Consider the following 19,102-nt stretch of genomic DNA (forward strand, 5'->3'; position numbering starts at 1 on the left):
GTTAAATATTTTTTGCTTTCAGTAAATATTTAATATTTACGACGGCTGTCTATCATTTGGACGTATCATATCTCTTTAACCTCTCTTATCTCTTTCTCCATTGATCTTATATCTTTATTTAACTAATATTGAACGTAGGAATAAATTAACTGACATTTTATCTTATGAATTTGCAACAAAACTAAAGAAACAATACTTACTGAATCGATTATAGGAAAGTTGCAAATAGAAATGTGTCCTTTTCCCTTCTTTTTCTTTTGTAGTCGTCTTCCCCCCCCCCGCTTTTATACTGTAAGTTATGTTCACGAAAGCTTTTCAAATTTCTTAGGCTTAAAATTTTTCTTTTTAGCATCCATTTCTGAAGAATGCCAAACCATTAGCAAGTCTTGTTCCTTTAATTATGGCTGCTAAGGAAGCAACTCAGCGACATTAATAGTGGAAGACCCAAGAAAATATTACATCCTAACTGTAAAGAATAAACATTTATTGATGAAGGAACATATTTGGACAGGCGATGAGCGACTGTGGATTTTATTTGGAAATTTTAACGGTTTGTATGAAAATGGACAAATTTCAAGTATTTACGTAAACGCATTCCTGGAGCAATACATCTTTGTTTGAACCTGCATATGTCAGATGTATTTCTGAATCATGCTATAGAAGATCATAAATTCTAACAATAGACTTTTTATTCACTGAGTAAAGGGTCGTTAAGACATGTAAATATTGTGAAAAAAGGGCGTTTTGATTGCAAAGTTGCAAATATTTTAATATGCAGAAAGTTAAACAAATTGTCATAGATCGCTCGTGTGTGTCTTGATGATACTGTTGAGAAAAGTCATCGATGAGAGTTTTCAGAATTATATATAATTAAAATAAAATAACACACAAGTTTGTGATGAAATTTTTTAAATAAAATATGATGCGAACTATGTATGAAAAATTTTGATTCTAATGTTCGAATGTGGTTGGCGTAATCTACATAAATGTATTATTTACTAATATTTGTGTTTTTGTGTTGTATTTTCCAGCACTAGTTCGTTTTTGTAGCAAAATAAGACAGGTTACATGGCGATCTTTGTCGTGTTGTAATATTGTTATATCACGCAAACTGCAATCTTACATTCAACATAAAAATTTTACCATAAATTGCTAAAATGTTCGTGAATTTATTGTTTCACAATTCTTTTTATTGATCTATATTTTCTTATCCATTTATGTTTAAAAAATACGAATGGCAAACAATCATAACACGATGAACAAGATGACTGGTTAGTTTTCTATTTTTTTATAATATGTATTCACCATTTGACTGTATATACAACGTTTGAGAATATTTAGGAATAATCGTTAATCATTGTTTAGAAAACATGCTATATATAGTTAAATGTGGGTGTATTGTAAAAGTTTAGTTGGTTTTAAACAAATTCCAATCTTGTCTCTAATGGCACACCATACTTCTGTTTGTTTTCTTCAAAAAGCTTCTCCAAAGCATCGGTATATTTTGCATGTAATAAATCAACCTCTTCATCGCTAGGAGACGTTCTTTTTTCCACTTGTATCGCGTGTCCAACTTAAACAAAGTCAATTTAAATTGCCATTTCATAAAATGTAAATTATATTTCAATTGAACATGTTGCTCTACTTTGTTTAAAAATAACGCACAGTCAAGTCTTCACTATCTACTTTTTCATAGATAGCTTCTACTTGAAAGTAGTTTCTGTTTCTTGTCATTTTTTTCTAAACATGACTTTTTTCTCTCTGTATTTTAGCTAAAATGTATGTTTTTTGTTTGTTTATTAGCTTTCCGTAATTCTAGCCATGCTTTCCAACGCTTTCCTGCCTGGTATAAAAGTCTCCCATCGTCATTCAATTCTTTATCCTTGGTTGTTCGTTTGTAGGGATTTTGCTTATTACTTTTAGTAAAATTGAATTTTAGCTAATTGTAATGAATTTGGGGAACTTGCAAATGCCATTAAAAGTCAAGAGTCCTTCAGAAATGAACATCTCAAGTTACCCAGTCAAGATTTTGTTCATGTTATTGATCTGATCCACGAGAAAACAATGTTAAATAAAGATTTCTTACCAATGGTGTGTATTGGCTTCCTGTGAGGTAAAAGACCAAAACTATACTGAAATATACCGCGACCATAAAAAAACACTGGGGCAAAAGCAATAGTCTTTTGAATTTTTGTTTGTATTTCTCGCAAACGAGAACCTCGGGGATTACTGACTTGTTTGAAAATATCATTTTCACCAAATGAAAACACTGGAACAAGAGATGATCTAAAATAAAAAAACTATACTTACGATGAGATCACATAAGTTTGTAGAGCAGTAGCTTGCTTTTTTAATTTGTGTTACTGTCTTATTTATTAAATAAAATCATCACCATTTTCATCTAATTTTTTGATGATGTAGTGCACAGATAACAAAACTCGCTAGTATATCATATTTTTTACCCTGTTTTAAGCGCAAGTTTTATAAATCCTTTTCGATTCTTCAGAGTGAGAGTGTAAGTACCCGGATGTGCGTCCAACGCTTCAGCTGAACCACCAACTGCAATCACAACAGAATTACCAGCGCCTTTTTTTGTCAAAATGTATTCACAACTTTCACGGGTGACATCACACATTCCAGATAGCATGATGTAATCACGAAACAATGGCGGTCTAAAAAGAGCTAAAAAAGAAAATATTGGAAAACAAACGCCAATGTACTTAGGACTTAACCATTTTTGAATGCTTATTATAGTATAAAGTGCCAGTGGAAACACCAATAGTTTTTGTTATAACATAGAACATGATGTGTGTATGAGTGTGTGTATTTATGTGTGTTCCATTTTTTGGAGGCTAGAGTGGACACATACTCCTTCCTTCCCCACAGCAAATTTACTCGAGGACGATCCTTCATGTGTTCATGAAGCAATTACCCAACACAAAACAGATAATCCTTTCCTGTTCGCATGCAAATATTTTCTTTACACTTTGTTGACCTGTCACCATATTTAGAAACGAAGACTATGACTATAAGCTCAAATCTTCATAATTTCCAACTCCAATGCAAAATTGCAAAGTACAACAAGATCAAATAGAACACGGTAGAAAAGGCGGAGTGATGACTCTCTCCTTTTTTAAAGACATCATTTCCAACGCAAACTCTGCCTTTCTCATTTTATGTCTTTTGTAAGGAATGTAAATTTTTAACTTATATTGCTCATTTTGAACCCGATGCCTTCATTAAATGGAAAATGAGTTTTGCTTTCTTTACTTCCATGGATTCAGATCTTTTAGTCATCAACAAATCATCAGTGAAAAGTCACTGTAATGCTCTTGTGATTAGCTCAAAATATACCTATGATTCGCTCCCAATTAACTTTATATAACTCCAATTCAATAAACAATTAACTTTTTAAAATAAAAGTATTTGTGCAAGCCACAACGCAAACACTGACACACAAGCGTAACGTTTTTGTTATCATCAGTGCCTTCCAGGATCTGATTTCTTCGCACTTCAAATAGCCTGTACATATTTAGTCTGATTAAAAATCCTTGGACCTCATTGCTCAAGAATTACAAACAACGCTTCTAACTCCTTGTAATCTAAATTGTCTTACTTAAAATTTTTCAATCGACAGACTTACCCATTAGTGGCAAAAGATGAGGAATAATACCAGGAAAGACCGTCGAGAAGTTCGTTGCGTCTGTCGCAAAATTGCAAAATGCACCTGCGCAAAGAATTCCATGTGGGTGATAACCAAATATGTAGTTCTTCTCTGGATCAAGTTCTGCAGTCTTGATAAGAGTGATTGGAAAATAGTCTCGGAAATATTTCCACAATCTTAATCGACGAAAAACTCAACACGCCGTCCACCATGACTTGGTGTGCCATAATCAAAGATGTATGCCCAAGATAAATATAGCAATGCAAGTGGATAATATGAAGTGAAAAACAGGCCAATTATTATACATGTACCAGCAAAAGCACCAAAATAAAAAGAATAATAAAAGACGGCCACTGCAGCGGTCTCAATTCGTCGGTGAAGTGGTATACGCAAAGGGGCAAACTCAATCCAAGCCATAACCTCAATGTAAATTTGAGCAATTGTAAAGCTTTATTTTGTTGACATGGTATGATATGTGATACGATACTCTGTAGGGGTTATTGCCTTGAATGTTTCACTTCAAGGATATGAAAGTTATAAAATAGTGATGAAAGTGATTGAAATGAAAAACAATGTAACTAAACCAAAAGATTCTGTTGCATTCAACAACAGTATACTGATTATCAAAGAGAAATTAGAGAATAGTCAAACAACGTTTTCTTGTTTCTTGAGGAAGTGGAATATCTGAGAAGAAACTTTTCTCTTCTCAATATTTCAAGATACATAACAACGGATGGCGTAAGGTGTTCGCTACAAAAGGTTCATTACGTGTTTTATTTCACTGCTAGAGTTGATTAACAACTTGTTTTACTTTAAAGCAATTAACTGCACTACTAAATAGTTCTAAACCAAGTTTCTCTAGGAGGGGTTACTCAAGGTGACCCTACTTGCCAATGCTAAAGATTCTTGGGCTAAGCAAATATCTTTTACAACAACAAATGCCTTTGTTACAACATCACGTGGTATTATTAACCATTGTCATCAATTGTCATAGGTTGCCCTTTGCCTGCTGTTTCATTGGTCGATTATCGATGGGCGCTAAAATGGCGCTAACACATGTTTGTTGTTGTTGTTGAGCAAAAACATTGCAGGCTCGAAGGCTATAATTCAGTGTTGAGTGAATTTATTGAACATATTGTTTGTATCACCCATTGGTATCTGACTGATATCACCCATCAGTCCATCACTACTTACACCAACTCGAAAGGATAACGAAGTCAGAATCTATATTTGTGCTATTTGATGTTACTCTGTAGTTAAGTGAAACTTGGCTTTCAAATTTAATCAAAACGTTATGTGGTTTTATTCACGTTTTTTCCCATTTATTTGCAACTTTCTGGTGAAATATCAAGATACATAAGGTGAGGGATTGTTTGTTGAACTTATTTGAACTTATTTATTTCGTTGATTAATTTGAACTGCTTGTATTATCATAGAACAGTTTTTAATATCATTGATCAGTTTTAATAGTTATTGATCATTTTATATAATTATTGAATATTGATCAGTTTTTATTGTCATTGTCAAGTTGCATTATTATTGATCAGTTTGTACTTTAATTGATCAATTCACATGATCCCAGAGACTAGAAAGTATGTCTTGTGCTCACTGGAGATTGTCTCTTTATAATCTCATCACACAATACTAACATGTTTATGTGTAGCTCTGTAACTCAATGAAGTAGCTTTGGTGATTTCAAATGATGGCGTTTTTGTTTTTATGGTATAATTTTCAAAAACGACTTTTATAACTTTTATTTTAACTTGTAATCTAATCTTAATATCTCACCACTTGTGTTATGTGGCACTGAAAAATTTTACTACACTGTGGATGGGTGGAAAAAAATTTTGAGAACACACTTTCAAGGAACATGCGTTCAATTGGTGGCTTACAACCATTCCCCAGGGAGTAAGAGAATAATGGAATGTTTGCCATGTTGGATGGAATTTGCATTGTAAATAAGGAAAATCCTTTGTTAAAATTACTCAACAGAGACAGCTATGATGTAGCTTGCAAACCAAGTATAAGCTTACGTTTTATGAACATACAATGAACAATGGTACTTACAATGAACACAGCTTCAATGAACACACCTCCAATGAACACAGCTTCAATGAACACACCTCCAATGAACACACCTTCAATGAACACACTTTCAATGAACACACCTTTGATGAACACATTTTCAATGAACACATCTTCAATAAACACAACTTTAATGAACACACCTTCAGTGAACACACCTTCAATAAACACACCTTTGATGAACACACCTTTGATGAACACTCCTTCAATAAACACACCTTCAATGAACACATCTTCAATGAACACACCTTCGATGAACACACCTTCGATGAACACACCTTTAATGAACACACCTTCAATGAACACACCTTCAATGAACACACCTCAATTAACACACCTTTAATGAACACACCTTCAATGAACACACCTTCAATAAACACACCTTCAATAAACACACCTTCAATAAACACACCTTCAATAAACACACTTTCAATGAACACACCTTTAATGAACACATTTTCAATGAACACACCTTCAATAAACACACCTTTAATGAACACACCTTCAGTGAACACACCTCCAATGAACACAGCTTCAATAAACACACCTTCAATAAACACACCTTCAATAAACACACCTTCAATGAACACACCTTCAATGAACACACCTTCAATAAACACACCTTTAATGAACACACTTTCAATGAACACACCTTCAATAAGCACACCTTTAATGAGCACACCTTCAGTGAACACACCTTTAATAAACACACTTTCGATGCGCATACCGTTATGAACCTATCTTCAATGAATAGCCCTACAATGCACTCATTGATTTGGAAGAAATTGTTATGAAATGTGAAATTCAATTGATTGATTTAACAACATTTTGCATGTGTAGCTGTATTTTTACCAAAAACCGAGCTTTGTCAATTGATGTCCATACCAAAGTTCTTGTACAACTGTTTAGTTTTACAGGAAACAGGATATTTTATAGCTACTGTTTGTATACTTTGAATAAGTCACTTTAAAAACATATGAATTTATGTTAATTAAATAACAGTACATGATGGTTGAATGTTTGTGACTTTCCATTGCATACTTATCTTGTGGGTCATGTGTGAGAAATAACAGCTTTGATGTAATATGCAAATAATATTTTTTAAAGTTTTTTGTTTAAATGAAGGTATATTTTAGTTCAATTATATTTCAAGGTTGAATTCTCTATTACAGAAATAAATAAATTTTGCTATCGAACCCAGAGGGCAATTCTTTGGCATGGAGCTTGAAGAAATTGTGAGCCTAGAAATCCAAATTGTGCTCTGTCCCATTCTGCACTTCGACCAGAACTGTTTAAACGCGCGTAGTGGCTTTTTAGCATGACTTCGTTTTCGTCGTTGGACAAATGGCATTTTTTATTTCCTCTTGTTGGAGTTCCAACATGCAAACCTTGATCATAGTAGCGGTAATCGGAATCAACATCCATTCCCCAGCATATTATTGAACCTGTTAAAGAATAGTATTATACAATGTGGATGCAATCTCGATTGTGATTATCTTAGCTCTATGCCACCTACACGACATTAAAATTATCTGTAGGTGACGTAATTTTTCAACAAAAAAAAGTGCAGTGACGGGAATCTTGCTTGAGGTTTGCAAGCATTTTAAAAACGGTGTTATATTGTATTTATTTTCGACTTTTTTATCGTGAAGGTCCTTACCTGTAAAACTGAGATGTTTGCGATCATGGCGCAGGACATTCCATGTGTAATCACCATTTACACGAGAATAATCAGCCAGTGTTTTTCCAAGAAATATTTTGCTTGTGTTTGCATAGCTAAAAGCTGCGTACGCATCCTCGCTTGGAGTCCAGCCCTCTGATGATGTGACGAATGAAAACCGCACTGACCGTCGACCACCTAAATGATACTTTAACGTTAAAGTTTAACAGATATTTTCTTTCAGTAAATCAGTAAATGTTGCTTACACTGAAATCACTTAGATGAGAAACAAAGGACGAGAGAAAGAGATGTTTTAATGAACACATGTACAAATATTACTAATCATTAATAAGTCAAAAGCACATAATGGGACAGCAGCTTAAAGTATACAAGCTGTGGCAATTGTTATTATATTTTGATATTTTGATTTATATTTGGAAGTTTCAATCCCAAACAACACCTTAGCGAAGCTTTGCTTGCTTGTACCTGACTATTTTAATTCTGTCATGTAAACCTACAATTTTATCTCATTTAAAGCTCACCGACGAACAACTTTCTGATGATTTCGTTTCTCAAATGAATTCCTGAATTTTCATCCGACGAAATCGTAAGATCAACGAAGTCACGAGCATGTACTTTATGAAAAAGATTAGCGGTAAGTGGATCAACATTAGAATTGAGGCAATTGGAACCTTTTCTTTCAGGACATATCCAGGCATAGTCATGTGTAATTTTTGCCACTAGAGTCCATCCACCACCTGCTGTAGTCATATCGCAGTAAGCTAAGAATGAATTATGTAAATCGTCTTCTTCCTGAGGGTTTATCCAGAACAATCCATCATTTTTACCCAAACCTTTCAACTTTGCATCAAGACATGACGATGGTAACTTTGCTTCCTTTTTGTTTAATTTCCAACCCATTTCACGCCACTCGTTGTTGTAACATAATAATAATTTACCATTTTTAACATCATAATGAAACTTTCCTTGTTTTCTCCTCGTACATTCCATTGAATGAGTTGCAATTTTACCAAAAAATTCCTGAAATAGAAACAAAACATATGTTTGTATTATGTTTGCATTTTTTGTTCTATAGACGTGATGAATTTGAATTTTTTTTGCAAATGCTGAGTGTTACATAGCATTTAATTAAAGGTTACTTTAAATCAAAGCCATGTGGTAGTGTCAAAATTTTTGTGATGTGGCGCATCTTTCATGTGTTGGTGAAGCGTGGGGTCTATATTTCCATTTCTTGCCGCTCTCGTTACATGAGCATTTATTTTTTCCCATGCTTAAAAATGCTGTTGTAAAATTGTCGTTACAACAGATGCAATTTGTGAAATTTTTGGCTGGGATTCAGTTTTAACACTGATTTTATAGCACTGATGGAGACTAGTCGTTGTCTTATGTCATTTTACTTATTTAACACTGATGGAGACTAGTCATTGTCTTATGTCATTTTACTTATGTTGATTGTGCACCCAAGAGTATCAACTCTCATTTAGTTGTTTATGCTGGTTCAATGATGCATCTTAATGTATTAAATGAAATAGAGTACAATTTACTTACTAGTTTAAATACTAGTGATATGTCTAATTTAAATACTAGTGATATGACACGAATTCTGAAAATAGAAATACTTGGCAAAACACCGTCGTCTTTAAATATATATGAATGTCAACTAAAGTCATTCGACAGCATTCGAAAAGTTGCCCCACAAGCTGCCGTATCGGAATGGGCCATAAAAAATTGTTTGTTTTGCAATCATCTCACTGCAACAACATAGCCGAACCACTATGGGGCGAATAATTTCCTAATAAATGAAAAATTCCTAGCGATAAAAGAAATAAGTATTAATTGATAGGAATGATGTATGGATTATGAATAACATGTCGTAGCGTAGATAGGAGATGGTTTCATGTAAAACTATAACATAATTAACATTAATGTCATCTATGTTTGGTGATTAGGTGTCCTATTAGTACATCAAATTATTATGTTATAAATACAGCTTAAATCCAAACTGACAACTTGGAGAAGAGGCATTCTTTCCTTGCAAAAGCACAAATGGCATTTCATGTATTCCAGGTTTGAAAATTTGCGATATGTATGCTCAAGACCTTCAGAGAAGTTTGCCACACCTTTAGCACCAAAAATATTACTCTTCCTTTACGCATGCGCATAAGTACTTAGTCTGGTTCTGCTATTAAATCTGAATGAATGAACACAGAATGGATTGACGGTTGGCTGATATGTCAAAAGCATGATTTTGTTGACCTTAACACATTAAGCGAGTGGAAATCTTGAAATAACAAGTATACAAGACAGCTTTATAAAAGACAATAAATCAACGATACCAATGTGTGTGGCAATTCTTTAACTGAACTAAACGAAACGTCAGCAAATAGATATTATATTGTATTCGCTGCGTAATAACAAGTCAGAGAAAACATAATTTCACATAATATACGCTCCCATATTTATGCATTAGTTCAAAATATAACACAACACTAGAATGATTTTGATGCAAGTTACATATTACGTCAAGAAATATTTGAAAGCGTTTAGTTGTCAAATGAGATTTATAGTTAATGCTAAGTATTGGCGACATTGTGTTGCATTATTTTAATATATTTTATATTAATAAACCTATAAAATAAGGTGTTTACTATAAACAATGAAATTTGTTAGATTAAACTTAGTAAACGTGCATTATAGTTTACATTGCAGTCATTATGTGAAACTAAGAAAAAGTATTTCATAACTGTACCTTTAAACCAATTTCTTTGCTGTTGGATACAGGTAGTCTTTCTCTGTTGTCCGTCAACTGCGTCGTTGAAACGTGATCGCCGACAGCTTTAGTGCAACTTTCGTGAACGCTAAAAATAATACAGATTGAATGGAAATTTCACCATTTTTAAAAGAATCGTTTAATTGTGTCTTTTTTCAACTTGGATAAAATAAGGTGTTTCTGCGTGACGTCTCATTGTAACTTCACTGTAATGGAAGTTAAAATGTTTTCTCTTTTTCTCTTTTATTTTTAATTGCCTTACTAGATCAGGGTTGGTAAGTTAGCTTGGCTGTGGCCGAGTAACTCAATTTTATTCTTTTATTCTTTGGCCACAGAAAACTAGAATGACAATTTGGCTGAGTTTTAGAATGGTATTGATTTTAAATGTGAAAATCTTTTTGATATGTAAGCCTCTCAATTTGACCTTCAGTGAGAGAGGTATTTGTAGTGACGTACATCATGGTATTCACGTGTCAATTCCCATAATGCATGGCTACGTATGTTAAGTATTTTTAGCAGGGTGACATTGAGTAACATCCCATGTAACAAACACCCATGACGACCAAAGCTGAAGGAAAAGAGTTCCCTCTTGCTGGAACTTGGCTGTTTTTCAAAAAATATTTGGCCATAAGAAACTGTTGGAGCCTAGCAACCCTGGCGTCGATTTAGAAATTCAAAAACGGACATTTATATGTATATGACTTTGAAGATATACGCTGCATTATGTCACTTTTTAGTGACACAACCCGAACTAAATGAATCGATTGTTGACATTCTTTTATTCAAGATATGTGCAATATCAACATACTTGAGAAATTCAGTACAGTGCGGCAGTGGGCTGCTTTAAGGTGGTCATCTCCCTTTCAGACACGTTTTTTTTCAAATTTTTTGGAAAAATTTTTTTTGCAGTTTATGTTACTTTGATTATTGTACTTGATGAACATAGGATCTATTTTGCGATAGAATAATGCAAAATATCAAAAAAAAGCCACCAAAGAGACCATGTCCTAAATTTTCGACCTTAGCAACGCCATAGCAACGTGTTTTTAACCATATTTCACCCACAAAAAAAGCAAAAAAATAGCTGTTTTCGAGCTGTACTTTTGGTGTATGTTATTCAGAGCTCTTATGGAAAGATTCATTGTAATTGGTAGGATTTAGTCGGCATAGCAACGACTCGAAGACATCTAATCATACCGCTTTGCTCGCCTCGTGCGGTTCGAAAGTGCTCTCTTGAAATCGTCAGAATAGTCTTTGTTTTACTAAGTTACGCCTGAAATATTTGTTTTATTTGATTTTTCGTATATTTTTTGTAATTCTTACTTTTAAAAATTATGGGAAATAAACGGAATAAAAAGAGAAAAGCGGTTAGAACTCCGCCATCAAAAATCAAGAAGATGGCCAAACGTGGCCGATACTGTGATGAAAATCCTGGCCCTTCCGGGATGAAAATTGGCACCAACACGGAGAAAATTCGACAATGTCCACCTCCAATGAAAAACGTCAATGAAGGTACAATTTTCATTGACTTGTCTGTGCTTTTTGAAGTGTTTATGATGTTTTATTGTCCCGAGTGTGGTGGTAATATACACTCTCATCTTGACATGAGGAAGAAAAATGGCTATTCCCATTACATAATCCTTGAATGTCTTAGTGATGAATGTGAGTGGAAATATTGCTTTAATACATCGAAGAAGCAAGGTCACTCCCATGAAATAAATGTTAGAGCAGTGTTGGCATTTCGTGAAATTGGTCGTGGACACTCCGCCATGCTTACATTCAACAAGGTGATGAACATGCCAGCTCCTCTAAGTCGCCAAAACTTCACCAATATTCAAAATAAGAAACTATTGCCTGTTGTGAAACAGTTGGCCAATGACAGTATGTTGTCTTGTGCAATGAAAATGAAAGAAGGACTTGACAATGAGAATGGAGAATGTGGCATCTCACTTGATGGGACATGGCAAAAGAGGCATACCTCCCATAACGGTGTTGTCACTGCTATATCGCTGGACACTAAGAAATGTCTGGATATAGAAGTTCTTTCAGACAAATGCCAGCAGTGCTTGAAGTGGCAAAAGAAAGAGCATGATGTGAGATACAATGAATGGAAGGCTTCCCACATCTGCAAAATAAACCATAAAGGAAGTTCTAATAGCATGGAGACTTGTGGAGCTATCAGAATTTTGAGGTCCATGGCTACCAGAGGATTGAGATATAAGAATATGTTTGATGGTGACTCATCAACATATAGTGCTATAGTTGAAAGAGAACCATATGGAAAGATTGCATTCCAAAAACTGGAATGCATTGGACATGCAAAGAGAGGGGAGTCGCCGAGGTTGAAGAGTTCACATAAAGGAGTGAAACTGGGGATGGTAAAGGTGTGAGTGGAAAGGGCAGATTGACTGATGCTAAAATTGACCTTCTGCAAAATTACTATGGATTGGCAGTGAGAGAGAACCTGCATGACATAGATAAAATGGCTAAAGCAATCAAGGCATCCCTTTATCATGTGGCATCAAGTGATGATAACCCTCAACATGAACTTTGCCCCGACACTGAAGACAGTTGGTGTGGATACAAGAAAGACCCTACAACATACCATCATAAGAATGGTATACCAAAAGTATTGTTGAGCTCATTGAACCCATTTATGAAAGTCTAAGTGATGAAAGCTTGTTGCAAAAGTGTACACATGGTTTGACACAGAATGTGAATGAGTGTCTGAACGGGCTAATTTGGGAAAGATGCCCAAAGTCCACATATGTGGAACAGGAAACTGTAGCACTTTCAAGTTACTTAGCTGTGCTTAAATTCAATGAAGGAGATATATTATTCCTCAAATTATTTAGTGACTTAGACATACTACCTGGCTTGTTTACTACAAATGGTGCATTGCATTGTGATACCGATCGTATCAAATTATCCTCCAAGAAGAGCACAGAGAAGGTAAAAAAAAGAAGAAAAACACTCAGGCATATGAGAAAGAACTTTGTAGATAGTAGTGAACAGAATGAAGGAAAAACTTATGAAGCTGGTGCCTTCTAGTCTCAGTAAGATCATTATAAAACTTTAAATGCTAATTTCTCCTTTTCCTTATTTCCTCTTAGAAGGCAATTTTTGTGACACGATTACTTTTTCAATATTTGTTGTAGAAAGCTCAAATTTTTTGTGGTAATAGTTAGTAACTGAATCTAATGCATGACACTTTTAAAAATTTGATAATGTTTAATAATAATGAAAAATTAAGGTTCATGCAACTAACGAAGAATGAAATTTTCCTGAATACCTAGTTTTTCTCACTTATTTCTTTTAAAATAGCTTTTTAACAAAATCAAAAAGTGTCATGCACTAGGTCTTGATATAAGCTTTGTAAATATGTATTATATATAAGTTTCTGATTAGTAGTTTTGATGCAATCGTGTTTGAAAAGAGGCTCATTTTATGCTAATTAATTAGTCGCCATCTTTGATAATTAGCATAATTAATGAGTGATCAAAAAAAAAAATTGTCAGATATGATTTCTCACATTCAGCACTTCCCAAAAATGTTATTTTGAAGTGTCTACCTATAAAACTAAAAAAAATTGCTCTAAAGGGGGATGACCACCTTAATGTGAAGTTCAACAAACCCCAATGTTGATATTAGCTACAAGTATTTAGTGATATTTGACCAGACAGTTTGAAGAATGCACAAAATAGTTCACGACAAGCAATCATTTTCGGCTTTGTCGTTTTGTACAAAGCAACGGATGTTTTTCACTGTATTTATCGCTATAAAAATATTGTTATTATAACTCACTTTTCTATATAAGTTTCAAAAAAGTTTGACAAAGTTTTGTTTTCAAAGGATGTTTAAAAACTAAATGTGTCAACTTCCATCTTTGACATTTTTTCATCGTCTTTATGAAGCAAAGTCGGTTCCGTTTTGACAAGTGATAAAAGGATAATATTCACAAACAAATGAATGTATGACTGTGAAATTCAGTGTTAATGATGGAAACTGATTCGCTCAACGTATTGATAAAAAATATGCTTCAGTTAAGGTCAAAATGGCAGAAATTTGTCAATTTCTACGTGAAATATGTTGCGTGTGTAGTAATTGCATTTACTTAAGTGGTCGCAAGCCTCTGTCCTTTAATTTGGCTTTTCGTTCGTGTTGCCGCTTTTAATTTTCACGACTGTATTAACAAGATTTTAAATGATGTCATTTAAAACCAATTTTGGCCAGTGTATCGTCTAAGTGTAATTCTTGCCATAAGCTGACACAATCATCTTCATAGAAATAATTTAAGCCACAACCAAATTTAAATGTGTAAAGAAACAGTCTACATTCTGTTATATAAAATTTACCCTTATTCAATATGATTATAAAAATATGACTGATCGTGATATAAAAAGCATAACATTTTTTAAAAGTATTTTGTATCAATTCTAAATGCGACTGAATTCAAGCCATATATGGCAACATCTTCTTTCTTTGATCTGATATACAGAACAACTTTGATTTCTTACAAAAGTTTGTTTCACATACTTCATACTAATTTTAAGGTTTCAAGCAACTTTTACGTTGTTTAACCAACCCTAACAGTTTATAGCAACAACTATTTTATACGATAAAAGCAAGTGCCTGCAAAAGGGGGAAGCATTAAATATATGGACTAAAATGACGATATAACTATGTATAAATGTTCTTATAGTCATTCTTATTTCTTATACGTTTATATCAACATCCTCGTTGTGAGGTGCAGCAGGTGCTCGATGTTTTCATAAGTCTTGTCAACTTAAGGTTTGCTGTGTACCTAGTATTTGTTGGTTTTTTAGGTTCTTATTTAAATCATATTGATGAAACGCATTGTGCAAATGACAAAATCGTCAAGACACGCAGACATTAAGAAGTTTTAAAGGACTAACTTACCAGCTGGCGACGATAAATGATAAATGAATCATTTTCAGCATCATTTTCTTTGATTTGCTATTGCTGTCGTTTATTTTTTCTCGACAGTTTTGTTTGAAGTTTTAAGACTACAAGATAAGCTGCTTATACTGAATTGTTCTTAATTGACTAATCCTTTGACTCACGTTGAGCGCTTTTTATATCTCTATAATCCGGTTGCAATTCAAAAACCATGCATATAATTAAATATATGATATGTTGGTGTTGCATAGCTAATTTGTTTGTCTTGCGTTCTTTTCTCGACCAATTGAGCGAAATTGCGCTGCGATATGGTTGTGTGTTGATACCGTTCCTGACAGTGTCTAAATTGCTTGCTTTTACTTAATCGATTTGTCAAAGACACCGACATTAAATAAAATGGCTGTTTATCTTGCACCATGCGTGCTTTAGTGTGGGATTCAAAAGATTGAATTCACGCTTTGTCAGTGAATTTAGTAAAAGCAATAGGCATTTTACTAAATGTTTTGCCATACATTGACAAGCTCGGTACATAATTTAAAAGGAATGCTACGGATTTCTTTTTTTAGATTGGTTATATTTCACTCATCAAATAAATAGAAATGTAAATTTCATTACGACAGAAGATAAAGCTAGAAAAAAGTACACACATATTGGCATAAAAATACTCATTAATTTCAAAGCAGTGTTTATTTTCTGGGTAGTTGTCATTGTTTTCAACTTAGTTATTTTTGTTTGCGTAGTTTGACTTTGTCAAAAAGCAAGAGAGTTAGGACACATCTAATTAATTCGTATACTGACATTACTCCTCACTGTCCAAGTACTTAATTCATGTGTTTTGGAATACTACTGAATTTTTGTTATAAATTCAATCCGTTATCACTGGTTTATAGTCGTTTGTTTTTGGCTTTATGATGATTTAGCGGTAATGGGTACTGGTGATCTATTGCTGATTAATTGATGAAACATGAATCTGCCCTGTTTGAACTGTGCGTATGGTGGTAATAAATGATTATAACAAGAATCTAAAAATAACATGGTATTTCTTAAACTTTTAGCTGCCGTTCGCTTTTACAGTGATTAAACTTGTTCCTTCATTTCACGCAAATTCTAGCCAAAGTTTGTTTTCCAGTTATCGAGTACTGTCTACTTCTAAAAACCATGCACTTTAGAAAAAAAATTATATATTTCTCACGTCTAATCATGAGTAATTGTACTTTCTATGTTGTAAATATAAATAATCACGATGTACGAATTTTGAAGTCACGGAAAATCACTTAGCTCGTCTTGCCTGCAAAAAAACAATTTACACGTATTTTGTTGTCTGTCCATAAACATTTTTTCTTGGTGTTAAGTGTTTAGCTTTTGACAAGAAGCTTTTAGTAAAGTATTTCATTGTTCATGTGTTCAAATGTACAATCCACATTGATGACTTTAAATTTTACTATCGCACAACACGTTTCTTTGATGTTTGCCGCTAGACGTTATTATCAATAAAACCATTATGATTGTTCAATGGCTATTGAATCATTTGTTGATATTCAGGTCCAACTATCCACATTTAAGGAAATATTTTCTAAACCAGCACTTAGCTATATTGTCCTAAATTCGATGGTGACAATATTTTGAGCTGCCTCTTTGAGCGGCTTTGACTTAACGTGGGATATTAGCTATTAGTAAATTATGACATATAGGGCTTCATTTTTTTTCGCCCACAGAGTAATTTCATAAATTTGTTGTTCTTGATTGTTCAGCTTTCTAAAATAAGTTTCGTTTTGTTAAATATGGCAAAATATTAGCAGTTATTGGTCATATATTAGCCCTATTTATGTGTAGTTGAAATAACTATTATTTTTCTAAACCTGAATAGTTATTACAAACATTTTTGTGTTTGAAAATCAAAACCATATACATTAGTCAAGTGTTTTTAAGTGTTGCTCATATCAAATATTTGTTCATCATTATTCAAGTTTTTTTTCATCAAAACATTACTCTAATTGCTGCTAACGACAGGCCCATTGTGTTTGAGATTGTTGTATCTGAAAGACTCTGCATTTGCGTTGAACAGTGAGTTTTATTCAAGAAAATGTGTGAACTATAATTTATCTAAACTTTTTTTAAATTCTTCTGCAATCAACTGATAGTCCTTTATTATCAATACATCTAGCAAGCTAATAATTTTCCCCAACACATGCAATTCATAAATGCCATCAAACATAATATGAATCGATTTGTTGCTACTTTAATGTCTGAATTAGGCAATTATACTCATGAATATTTGTTAGTCTATGTTTACAGTATCACTTTCCGGCGATAAACTGGTGTACGGTTCCAGAAAAATCCATGGATAAAGTCTAGCTTTAAAGCTTGACCTTTCCTACGTGAATTAACTGATTTCGTGATGTCCTTAGGATTAAAAAGTAATGATATGTTAGTTCAATAAAAGCTTGCTCTTATCGTGTATAAGAGTAAGAGGACGTCAAGAAAAAAAGTCCATTAATGTACAAGTGTAAAAAATGGGATAATACGAATTAAAAAGCATGCAAAAAATATAAATGACGTTTTTTTCAAATAATCAGGAAATTATCCAAGTAATTTTAAAAGATGAAGTGAGATTTTTTTGAATTTTCCATACTTTTTTGAACCCTGGAGATTTAGCTATATTAAATTTCGCGATGTCTTTTTACAAAATATTTCATTTTGACCTAAGTCATATTGTAAAGAAAGAACAGTGAAGTAGCAATTATGCCAATTATTGTATAGGCTGGGAAACTTTGTTTTTCTTTCATCCCTGAAGTGGTGTTTTTCTAAGATCTTAGAAAATTTTTTAAGTTCTTTCATTCACTACCCAAATTGCCGCCTTGTAGCTCATATTGACGAAAAAGTGTGCTGGTAAACGTGCGTAGGTTGATGAAAATATTAGTAGCTACATATATGTATTTCGCGTGTTTAGCTATCGAAAATTTTCTATCATAAATATTAGCAATAGACCACGCGTGTTTAGTTATTGTATTGATTACCTTGTGTTGTGACCTGTATATCGGTATTTATAACAAAAATGAAAGAAACGTGTGGAAATTTAGAAATGACGGTCAGAATGAAACAAAAAGTTTTTGTAAAGTAAAGTACAAATACTTTTGTTTAGTATATCAATCTAATTAAATGCTGAATTTCTACAAGGAAAATAATTTTTTCGTGTTTCCACAGACTTCTGCAAACCGAGCATTATAAGATAACAATAATGCGAAACAAATTTTCCCTCTAACGTGCATCGATGATTGATTTGCAAATTCTCTTTACTTTCTTTCTAAAATCGGTTTTCCACATTTGCACAGGCTGAATTCCAACACAGTTATAATCACTGAACTATAATAGATGGAACGCTACCTGTAATAGAAAAGCATAATAAATTTTTGAAGCCAATTTTGACCTCCAGACACGCGTGTCTGAAAGAATAGAAAAGTATTGTGGCATTAAAGGTGATGGGCCTTGATCTTTATTCAGTCAATAATGATGCTTACTATTGAATACGTATTTTGAAATGGAAAATATCAACTGTGGAAACTGTGAAAAACAATGACATCGTTCATTTTATACACATCTGAAACATTGCAGCAAGTACTTGTTTATTTCGAAAGAATTCAACCACAAGCGGCCCAAAACTACGGTTTTATTAATAAATAAAGAATTTGTCTGACATTGATCGATCGATCTCGCACGTCAATCTCGCGCGACGTTGGTGCGACGTTTTGTCTTATCGGTTTATTAATTAATATGTATGATTTTCAAATTTTGAAATGTATTTTATTCTGACTGACGCTAGATCCATCATAGACGTATTCTAAAAATCAAACGGGATTCATGAAACTAGAGAAACACTTTTAGATAATTGGCAAACACTTCTGCACACGAAATTCGAATTATAAAAAAACTCAAGTAGTTTGACTATGGAATATTGCCCATTGAGCCTGAGGAAGAAATATTT

At 33.4% G+C, this 19,102-nt stretch overlaps 2 protein-coding genes and 2 long non-coding RNA genes across 5 annotated transcripts; 2 read left to right on the top strand and 2 right to left on the bottom strand.

Annotated features, from left to right (window-relative positions):
* The first annotated feature begins 297 nt into the window (after positions 1–297).
* LOC124447520 lies at positions 298–2,405 on the top strand. Its single transcript, XR_006948741.1, has 2 exons — positions 298–1,271; positions 1,804–2,405. It is a non-coding gene; the product is annotated as an uncharacterized LOC124447520 (long non-coding RNA).
* On the bottom strand, positions 1,273–4,115 carry LOC124447518 (2-acylglycerol O-acyltransferase 2-A-like). Its single transcript, XM_046998474.1, is given in 5 exon segments — positions 1,273–1,573; positions 2,087–2,286; positions 2,463–2,682; positions 3,644–3,853; positions 3,856–4,115. Coding segments are annotated over 5 exon segments (1,011 nt in total). The 5' UTR covers positions 4,082–4,115; the 3' UTR covers positions 1,273–1,418.
* A 243-nt stretch (positions 4,116–4,358) lies between these two features.
* On the top strand, positions 4,359–16,309 carry LOC124447521. Of its 2 annotated transcripts, XR_006948743.1 has the most exons (4): positions 4,359–4,423; positions 4,659–5,025; positions 7,947–8,064; positions 16,176–16,309. It is a non-coding gene; the product is annotated as an uncharacterized LOC124447521 (long non-coding RNA). The 2 variants fall into 2 exon arrangements; XR_006948742.1 differs by lacking the exon at positions 16,176–16,309 and having other exon boundaries at positions 7,947–8,580.
* Positions 6,576–15,270, bottom strand: LOC124447516. Its single transcript, XM_046998472.1, has 5 exons — positions 15,121–15,270; positions 10,180–10,288; positions 7,952–8,450; positions 7,410–7,607; positions 6,576–7,194 (listed from the first exon to the last, which is right to left on the bottom strand). Exons 1-5 carry the CDS (start codon positions 15,162–15,164, stop codon positions 6,938–6,940), a joined length of 1,107 nt encoding a protein of 368 aa, XP_046854428.1. The 5' UTR covers positions 15,165–15,270; the 3' UTR covers positions 6,576–6,937.
* Positions 16,310–19,102: the final 2,793 nt, after the last annotated feature.

Source organism: Xenia sp. Carnegie-2017, unplaced genomic scaffold (assembly GCF_021976095.1).
Source record: "Xenia sp. Carnegie-2017 unplaced genomic scaffold, XeniaSp_v1 HiC_scaffold_22, whole genome shotgun sequence".
Classification (NCBI taxonomy): Eukaryota; Metazoa; Cnidaria; class Anthozoa; order Malacalcyonacea; family Xeniidae; genus Xenia; species Xenia sp. Carnegie-2017.

Bases quoted from the DNA above. Each gene is read 5' to 3' on its own strand.
- LOC124447516 (XM_046998472.1), bottom strand. From the start codon at position 15,164: ATGATGCTGAAAATGATTCATTTATCATTTATCGTCGCCAGCTG. The intron at 10,289-15,120 runs GTAAGTTAGTCC...TATTATTTTTAG, and splicing joins TCATTTATCGTCGCCAGCTG to CGTTCACGAAAGTTGCACTA. The intron at 7,608-7,951 runs GTGAGCTTTAAA...AGTATCATTTAG, and splicing joins CATCAGAAAGTTGTTCGTCG to GTGGTCGACGGTCAGTGCGG.